At 35.7% G+C, this 10,764-nt stretch overlaps 1 protein-coding gene across 1 annotated transcript; it reads right to left on the minus strand.

Moving 5' to 3' along the window:
* Nucleotides 1-2,264: 2,264 nt before the first annotated feature.
* On the minus strand, nucleotides 2,265-3,695 carry LOC139784666 (uncharacterized). Its single transcript, XM_071723861.1, has 3 exons — nucleotides 3,444-3,695; nucleotides 2,971-3,147; nucleotides 2,265-2,602 (listed from the first exon to the last, which is right to left on the minus strand). Exons 1-3 carry the CDS (start codon nucleotides 3,627-3,629, stop codon nucleotides 2,489-2,491), a joined length of 477 nt encoding a protein of 158 aa, XP_071579962.1. The 5' UTR covers nucleotides 3,630-3,695; the 3' UTR covers nucleotides 2,265-2,488.
* Between the last annotated feature and the right edge of the window lie 7,069 nt (nucleotides 3,696-10,764).

Here is a 10,764-nt window from a genome sequence, read left to right on the forward strand (position 1 = left end):
CATGCCGACTTTTACATCACAGCGTTCACGCATCGGACGAACACAGACGCTACGGTTCAGTGGCGCTCATTTTAGCCGTGAATCCGCTTGACGGATGTTGTCATAAGTTTACGTTTTTTTACGAATTTTAATGTAGAACGAAATTATAGTACGGTTAGCAAAACGATATGGTCGACAAAATGACAAAGTCGCGTGAGTGAAAGCATAAAGACTCACACAGGTCGAAAAAATTGCAACGCGTCCTTTAGGAACATGTAACCTTTGTTTGAAGTTTAATTAATTTTAGTTAATATTTGCATGGAAAAAAGGATATAAGAAGTATTAATAAAGAGACAGATGAAAATTTCTTTAATAAAATTTCAAGAAGATTAAATACGGAAATTTAAAGCATTATTTTTTTATTATAGAAAAATTCTACATACCATATTAAGTTATACTTTAAAATGCTCCAATAATCATTAATAAAAACACATATTAAAGGCATCTTTAAATAACAAAAGTATATTTGTAACATTTTTTAGGGTTCTTATTTTGATAATTACAATGCATTTTAATGTCAAATTTACTCTATCAGTTACGAAAATTCTAATGTTCTCAAGTATTTCTCTAATTAATTTAATCACGTTACCTTATATTTAATTAAAATGTCATAATTTGTGATAATTACGAACTTGTTCATTAATTTAAAGATAGTACATTGTTATTTAGTCAGCTGCCCGACTTTTAAATTAGCCATTTACTTTATCTCGTCGCAGACACAACGATATTATTTAATAATTGCTTGCTTTTTTGTAATGACGTAATTACGAGATATCATCTGTGGAATAAAAGAAAATCCAGGAATCGGATAGTGACTCAAGAATTACGTCGATTCTACGCTTCGAGCGTGACATCATATCATTCGTTATGCGATGACGTTACATATCGATTCAGAAAAAATATGAAAATGCGAGACTGGTGTGAGTTTCAGTTTATGAATAACTTCTGGTACATTATAGAAAGAAATTTCTTATGTCAATTTTTTAATTGGCATTCAATATTTTGAAAATTAAATGTTTAATTAAAACTCTATTAAAACTCTATTAAAACAAGGATTTCTTAAATTTGAGTGAACAAACAATAACATATAATTCTTTAATCTGAGAACAATGCCAATCTCAGGACAATTAATAGTGTCGTAACGTAATTGTTGCGTAAACCACAAGCGTGTATAACCAGATTCATCTGTTGCCCGATATATCGGAGCGTACACATTCCTTAGCCCGTACTACCCACATGCGAAGGATACGACGGCTGTAGTATAGTTCCTCGAAATATCCCATATGCCTGTGCCTGTTAGGGTCTATCCCGCACACAAGTGTCCGACTCGCATGCTCGTGTTACGTTTTCGTCTTTATTTCCGCTGCTGCTCTTCCACACCCACCCACCCACACGCGTGCACAGAACATAAACACACACGTACACACAGACACGTGTACGCTGCCAGCAAATTACCCACGACCGTTCGCGTTCGCGTTCGCGTTCATTAGCCTCCTTTCGCCGGTTACTTGCAATACAACACGCGTTTTCGCCGAGTCCTCGACACGCCCGTCATGGATATCGTTCGATATAAAAGAGTCTCTTATTAGGATCAGACGTCTGCTTACAAATGCTGCGTTAAGAGCAATAAAACCATATTAAATTATTAATATCAACAATAAAGAAGTTGAAATAATACAAGAAACATTATGGAGTCTCTGCTTGAATTCAATATAATCTACCATGTTTTTATAAAATTCTTTTTGTAGAAATATATTCTTTATTATGTAAAAAACAAATTTGTAATTAATATATAAATGTAATTAAATGAACACACATTATTAATACGATAATTAGTTGAAGTGATAATATAAAATGTTTTTTTTTTAGAAGATTTGTCACTCAGAAAGATAAGTCACTTATAATGCGCGTAATTCTTTATCAATATGAATCATTTACGCGAAAAATATTACACACTCAATATTGACATTATAAAATTGTCATCGTAATTCCATGAAATCACATTAATACAGCTTTAAAATATAGTATTTAATTGTATAAAATATTTTAGGCGTAAAGATTTATTTAAAAAATATATCAAATAAATGTTTATGACATAAGTAGATATATACATATTTTATCGTTGTTATCTCTGTCAGTTATTTATGTTTTATTACATTAGCTGCAAAAATGAAAAAATTATTGATAGTAAATTTATTCCTAATAAAATTAATTACGCGAACAAATATCGTGCGAAAAAACTTATTTATTTTGTGAACAGCTTAGGCTTATTACAAATTAACTGTTTTATTCGCAGAGCTGAATAGCTTCACTGGCTACCGTTGCAGAATCTCTCAAGATGGCGTAATGGATGCCTGTTCAACGATTTCAGAAAAGCAATAGTGAGAGCGATGTACCAGCAATCGCTATTCTTAATAATTAACGATTATAAAAAAAAAATCCAAGTGCGTCACATGACGTGAATTATTTGGAACTCATGCTTTGGTTTACTTTCCATTTTCATTTTAATATAATTGTACCAGTCGACGAAGCAGCAATAAAGTATCGGTTCGTCGTCCATATCCTAAAAGGAAAATAAAATTTTTCCAGTTTATTCCGAATTATAAAAATTGCCGAACTTTATCTTTCCCAGAGGAATCTTTTTCAGAATTTCTGTCTTTTTGTATGTTAATATGTATTTTTTTAATGCACAAGTATTGTACATCTTTGTTGAAATTCTCCAAGTTAGAAAACGTTTTACTGATCATTGGATAACCTTAGAACTAGAACGACCAATGTTGTGGATTCTATAGACCGAAAATAGAACCCTTATTCTGCATCTGAACACAGAATGCTCCTTTTTTTATTCAGCGCAGGAAGACATGGCCTGTTTCAAGATCCAAGGTGTCGATAGAATTGTGAGTAAATGGTATTTCCTCGAATCATTCTTACCGGACTATCAGCGATTGTAGCGAGAGCGGTCAATTCTTTCAGGGTAGGAATCGGTGGCAGTTCTCCGATATCGGAATCGTGTTCGCCAAGTTTTTCTTCCATTATGGAATGATCACTTTCGTCGGTGTCTGCGCTAGTAGAACTGGAACTTCGCGTATCATCCGATGTATCCCGAATCTAAAACCGAAAACATTTATATTCTATACATTCTAACTAAATAGTTTTTTAATTATGCTAAATAAATTATTTAAACCATGGTCCTAAAATAAAATAATAATAATATTTTTCATTCTTAAATTTTTTAAACACTTATTTTTTCGAAGAATTCAAATCAATGAATAATTATAACATATAATTTACGTAAATTTTTACAAAATGTCACATATAACGAAAATATATTATGGATAAAACTGATAATTTTAAAAGAAAGATATATCTTACATAATAACAAATAATTGCTTATGCCCACGCACCCACTGCCATTGGTCGAAAAGAACCCACGTTTGAATTAGATACAGACTCATAACGAAGATCGATAATATGCACATTACAAAGTTATGAATGAAGATAGGATGCTCCAATATTTCTTCGTCAGTAAATTCAGTAACGTCGATGTACATATCGGCGTGTTTCATCTCCATTATTCCTGTCACAAGCATCAGAATAGCTCCTGACGCGCATATTGTGAGAGGCTTGCAGGTTCGTTTTCACAGCAATGCATAATTATTTAATGCGGATACGCGCAGTTAAAATTTTGTTTATTATATTGCATCTATATTGAAACAACTAATTCTGCATATAGAGACGTATACGATAAATGAAATTTGTCATTTTACAAGATAAGATCAATTGTCGCTATTATAAAAGAACTCGAATTGTGTAGTATTACAAAGACATCTAAGGTCTCAAGGAAACTGTATCAAGAGTTATATTATAAGAGTCGTACATAGTTAATCATTATAAGATATGTCACATATATTTCATACGTCTTTGCAAGCGTTTTTGAGAAAAGGATTTACTATCATAGGCCTGTCGGGAAGTATCTTTTTAACAAGCCAAAGGATCATAAGAACAAGGCTCAGCAACATGCAGATAGGATACACGAAGAAAATGGGGTTTCTTTCTTCCGGCAATGATGGGACTGTATCATCTTTTTCTCGCGCACGTTTGTTCATATAGTGATGCACATGATGAAACACTTCGATAGCCGATGTGAACACCTAAAAAGATTTTCCGTTGTAATATTTCCGGCATGCTTAATAATAAGAATACTCTCAGCAATAAAAATAGATATAATCTCTCTCTCTCTCTTAATAATAAAATTAAAAGAAAACATAAATATAGATTACGAGAAGAAAGCACACAACGTAGTAACGAAAAGAAACTCTGTAAGCTGCAATTTTCATAGACGCTCGCGAGATATGTATCCTGTGTACGTGTGTTTTGCCAGCGACGCTCTCTTAGCAGGTTTCCACCGATCGTGACAAAACCGTCAGCTGAAATAGAACGCGAGTAATCGAACACTGCGGGAAGCCGCCGGTTTTCTTCCTGAAGCGATTAGAATTCGCGGAGTACACGCGTCGGCACGCGTGCTCATGCGTAAATACGTCCGATGCGTGTCCGATGCTCGACGCACATGTCGTATCCGATTACATAATAAAAATATCGATGTCACGATTATCGTTACACTGAATCACGGCGCGACGACGAGAAATCCCGACCGAAAAACTGGGTCGGTCGTATTGTTTTAATCATAAAATTATTTCATCTTGAGATGGAGGCACGTAACGATAGCGATATACTATCCTAAGGTATTACGTGTCATGTTTTTTATCGCACGAAGGAGACGATGACGAAATATTATATTCCTCTTTATTTTATACGTGTGCGAAAATATTTTTAGATTTGCTTCATTTAGTAAACGTTTCAATAACATATAGGAATATCATGAATAAACGATCGAGATATTCGTTATTTCTTGCATTTCTTGCAATACAAGCGTATGTATCTTTTGATACATTTTCCTTTTAATTATATTTCTAATATCTTGAGGATAACGCGTGATTATTTCTTACTATCGGCTTTATTTCTTTCCGGAATAAACATTTTTGCTGTTTTGCATATATGAGACCGAAGTAAATTTTTCAACACGTTCGATTCCTTACGAGTTGAACAAAGTGTAGACTGGCGTGCACGACGTGCGAAAGATCCGTTCTTCTCTGAAACTTTCTTTCGCCGCTGTGATATATAGCCGCAAGCTTGGCAACTTCTCGGAGTCTGCGAAGCTCCAGTTCAGCTTCATCCTCCCTAATCGATTCTCTATTTTCAGCTTGACTCACCATTAAGTCATTAATTATTAACTCAAATTGTCGGCAGATTCCCTTGTCAGTGTAACCTAAATGTAGCGGATTGAACACGACATTCCTGAATTATCTGACAAATGAACAATGACAGGAATGACATCCGCAATCAATTTATGCCAATTAAAGCTATCTCCGTCAAGAATGCAAACAGAAAATCAATTATATCTCAGTTAAAATTACTCGACGTTAATAAAACCGATTCTTATAGATAATTTAGAAGGTAGATGCAATGCAGAAATTATGTAATAAATATAAAGCATGATTGTATATAATTACATTAATTACATAACTTTTGTTTATAACAATATAATTTTATTATACGGAAGAAATTTTTATGATATTTTTAACTACCGATTTCAATACAAATTTTGAAGTGTCTTGACAGCCTTTTTGTTTAATTAATGTCTCGAAAGAAAAATTATTGTTTCTCTACAAGAGGATGAAACAAATGGCAGCAATTGTTCCGAATGGTGGAATCGCTAACTTCTTCATCTGCTTCACCTCCATATTCATCTCCGTCAGATAGTTAAAAGACCGACGTACATCATTCTCGTCTGATACGACAGATCCATACGTTTGGTTTGCACTGCGAATCGCGTTATAAGTAAGCAGACAGATAAGTTTTCTCCTTCTAATTCCAAGCTTCCTCGATCTTTATCTCGCCTTTTTGCCATATTTCGACATAGCATATACTTAGCCGCAGACACACACGCGCGGATCCTCCATTCTCAAGTTAAATTCCACTATTTCTCTTTATATCCGCAGACATTAGAAAAGATTCTTAGATTATACATTCAAGAGAGAATAATGCCGCCTTTCAGTAAAACGCCGTAATCAATAAAATAAAATTGCGCGAGCACTTTTCTTATACTTTTGAATTTCTATCGCTGACGCTTCGTGCGATCGCTTCACGAGAGTTCAACAAATCTGAAATCTTCGACAACTGCGAAAACGAAGGTTTACGATCAGATTTCGATACGATCGGCGAACACGCGACACTGTGAAAGGCGTTTTGGAAATTTTCCAATAGAACGTCCGCGCTCTTAACAAGAGAATGGCGAGGATGTAGAAGCTTGCTGGCACTATTGCCGAAAGTGTTCCCGAAATAACGTGCTGATCTCTTCCGATGATATATTAAAAGTGATTCCCATCTGTGAAAATCAAGATCGATGTGACATATTATAACATATTATAACGTAAACATATTATATGTTTTTTGACGTCATTTCTGTTCTATTTTGATTTTGACGCGCGCGTTAAGTAAAATTAAACGACACTGCTGCTCATTCAAATTATAGCAAGCATTACGCAATATAATAAATTCTAGAACTATTAAATTATATTGTATTCTTCTTTTCACCTTTAAATATATACGAAGAAATTTATCGGTTACATTCGATTAAATTGTCCTATAAAATAAATTCTAAAAATATCTTGTAAAAATTGAAAATAAATCTTCTTTTACAATTATAATTACTTTTTGTCGTTAAAATATCGTAATATATTATTATAATTCGAAATTATTGTTTTACACTTTTACTTTCAAAGAGAGAGCAAGTTATCTCTATAACAAACCTCAAATATATGTCTACCATAACGAGCCATAATGGACGAAGAATGAGAAACGACAGTACGCAACTCGACAGTATAGATTTCCGAGAGAGCATAAGTACTTTCCTTGAGGAAAGTGAACGCTTTACAAAGAACTATAAGCTTCACGACTCCCTTTTGAAAGTGCTCAAACATTCTTACAACATCTTTAAATATTCCCGACGTCGTACAACATTGAAATCTTTCCTCTTTTATTGATATATGATATTTCCACAAAGTTATAGGGACCTTGCTGAACTTTTATAATATTTTATAAAACTCGCCACTACACTGTCCCCACAATAACATATCAAAATGAATAAAAATCTATTTTAATTATTACTTTTCACGATCGTTTGAACGTTTAATCTTTGATTTTATAATCGCTTCCTACCTTCCTACCCGACTAAAAAAATTACGTTATCGAAGATCGTGTCTTTGTCAGAGCTGCACCCTGCAGCTACGTTGCAATTGCAAATTGCAGCTCACGGTTGATTCTCGAATGCCCGGTGGGTATAAACGCGGAGGTAAGATACTTTATTGTTTTACTTATCCTTCGAGTTGCCGTTCAACGTATAATTATAATCGAAGATGGCACATTACGTAACGCTGTAGCATGCGCATCCAGGGAAAGAGCGCATGCCTTTTTTTCTTTAAATTTATCACCTTCTCCGTGTAGTCGTCATTCCCTCGATAACTTCTAGACAGAGAAAGAAAGAGCACGTGGATGCTCCGTGTAATTGTGTCTTTCGAACGGCGCGGCGCCTCCGTTCCTTTCTCCACCGTCGCCCAGACGACCTTGGCGGTGCGATCGAACAGAAAAATCCGATTTGCTTCTTTTACCAATGCGATTCGATAAATCTCAGGGTAATCGTCGACGAGACGTCGTCGGCGAGTAGGAAGACACCGCACGAGGAAGAAATCAATTTTCCAAGTGAAATTTATTTCTTGCCGCCGCGGTAAAGGCGCGAGAGGCAAAAACGTCTCCGCTCGGCTAAACAAGTGGCTCTTAAATAACTTTCTGTTACGCAATTTCTACTTGTATTTTGCTATCCTCCGTTACTGCACGCGTTATTGCTTAATGAATGATTACAAATGGTTATTAATAAAAAAAATCTGCTCTTTGGAAGACGAGTAAGAAACGTGTTAATTATACGAGACATCTCAAAGAAGAAATTGAATTTCGCTGGCATGCACACATTCTATTGAAATAATATACACTATTATTTCAATACAAATAATAATCTATTGAAATAATATACACCAGTTGAAGAAATAAAAAGTTCTCTGCTGTAAAGTAAAAGATATTTACACACGAAAATACATCGAAGATTATACACGTGTAGAGAAAATAAATATAGATTGACCGAGAAGTTTTCGCAAAAGTTAGTTATGGCCGGAAGAACGTGATTTCGGGATATAATAAAGATCCGAAAAGAACATCTTGAAAAATCGAAGATTTATTTGTGCAAGTGAGGAAAATGTGAAGATACTTTTTTTCCCTGAAACCGGCTATCCATCTCCAGTCGTGTTAAAATAACGTGTTAAATTCGTCGCGTTGTATGTACAATCAGTATAATGCTTCGTGTTAGCAATACAAAATCAAAATTGCTCAATTCCACATGACTCTATTGTTTCCAATACACCGCAGCGATAAGTACAATATAAATGTGGAACTGCAGCTGCAAACACCCGCGGAGAGTTTGCGCGATGAATCAATCGGATCTGCATATTTCTCGGCGCGTATCGAGAACTTGGACGTATTATACGTTTTCACCTGCGCTACATCCTCCTCAAAACCGTCGGAAATTTCGCGCGAGGTTTACGCAACGGGTTATCCTCCCTTGTATTTACATCGCGTGGGAGGACGGAGGGGATTGTTTATGTCTCTCCCTCGGGAAATACGAGAGGCAGCGGTGAAACGCAGGCGTGCGCGAAGTAACAAAGACAAGACTCTGCATAGAACACGCGGATTCCCACGCAGAATAATATTTTCCTTTGAGAAAGGAAAATACGACGCGGAAGAAGAAACAGATGCGCGGAGGGTCTTCTGGCCCGTGAAAAACGGGGCTCGCCTAACACGAGCAATCTCGTGCTCATTCGCAAATCGTTTGTCCGAATTATTTGAGAATGCCATTGAACGTAATAACAAAACTTAAATTTGCTACCAACTAAAAAAGTATCTTCTAATCACAATGCTGCAATCTTCCCATTTGATATAATTATAATATGTTTTGGTTAGATCTCTGAAAAAAATAATAAGTTTTAAAAGGTTTTAAAATTTAGATATCCTTAATTGTGTGATATTAATTAAAATCAGTATCCCAAATTAACAATATCTCTTTATAAAAATAATATATTTATATGTTCTTGTATCATCCATACAATTCGACACAAACGGAGCGGATGTAAATTCGAATGAATTCACACGAATCCATCGACAGTAAAAGTGCATTTCGGTCCAGCCTTGAGTCAGCTTTTCACTGGACAAAAGCTGGGTGTCGCGTTTGCAACATCGGCCGGGTTAAGCGACCTTCTCCCGGCTTTCTCGCATCGCGTCTGCGGGAGTTTCGTCGGCAGGGTTATTTTCGGTGGTCGCCGCCGCCGCGCCGCTTCACAAAACTGGACTTCCGGTATGCACTCGCGGAATGCATCGTCCGCCGGCGGACCGTACCGTTTTCGATCGCGTTTTCGCATCTCTTGCCGTCGTCGCCGCCGCAGTTAACCCAGTTACGACGACGGTGATTACTTATTGCTTTATAGCAGGATCGCAGTTATTAACGCGCCGCGCCGCCGCCGTTTCGCCGGTACGTTATCGCACGTATATACGCTGTCGAACACTAAGCTCTTTGTCGGCGAAAGAATTTTAATATTAACGCCACGCGGCATCGCGGCGCGGAATTACGTCGTCCTGGCGCGCGAGTCGTTCCGCTCGAACTCTTTATTTTACGCGCAGCGCGGCCTTAGCAATCAGCCGCTCTAAATGTCACGCCAAACGATGTCGTACTTATCAATTAGTTCTTCCTGAATTTGCTTCCCTCGATAGCAAATTCTCACTGATTTCTCATTTTCACTGATTAAACCTACTTTCTTATTAGAAAAAAATTCCGGAAACAAAGATGAAAGGTATGACAATTATTTCGAGGCCAAAAAACAATCACGTTTATATTTTACATTTAAAAAAATGCGTGTGTGTGAGAAAAAGTATTTATCTTATTCCTATATATTCAAGAGGATGAATTCTTTCAGATCAGATATGAAATTTTTAACAAAGTTATCGGCTTATCATAGAGTTGCTTATCAAATCAATAGAATCTTGGAATATATTTCCATATATTTTGTTCACGCTGATACGCACAAAGTGCACGAGTATAATATTATCACAAAAACTTTTCGTAATGCGGACACTAATATTTCTTTAAAAATGATAAACATGATAATCTATCTAAACAATTCAGTTATCATTCAGTCATTCGTCAACCTTTCCAAAATGTTTTAGGGAAACATTTGTGTACTTTCTTCGAGAGATATAGGTAAGCTCGAAATACAATTGCGTGTCAAATGGTATAAATTTTTAACAAAGTTATCGGCTTATATCATAGAGTTGCTTATCAAATCAATAGAATCTTGTAATATATTTCCATATATTTTGTTCATGCTGATACGCACAAAGTGCATGAGTATAATATTATCACAAAAGGTTTCGTAATGCGGACACTAATATTTCTTTAAAAATGATAAACATGATAATCTATCTAAGCAATTATCATTCAGTCATTCGTCAACCTTTCCAGAATGTTTTAGGGAAATATCTGTGTACTTTCTTCGAGAGATATAGGTA

The sequence above is a fragment of the Temnothorax nylanderi genome, unplaced genomic scaffold (assembly GCF_030848795.1).
Source record: "Temnothorax nylanderi isolate EJ_2023f unplaced genomic scaffold, tnyl_v1.0 TNYL_tig0656_pilon, whole genome shotgun sequence".
Taxonomy (NCBI): domain Eukaryota; kingdom Metazoa; phylum Arthropoda; class Insecta; order Hymenoptera; family Formicidae; genus Temnothorax; species Temnothorax nylanderi.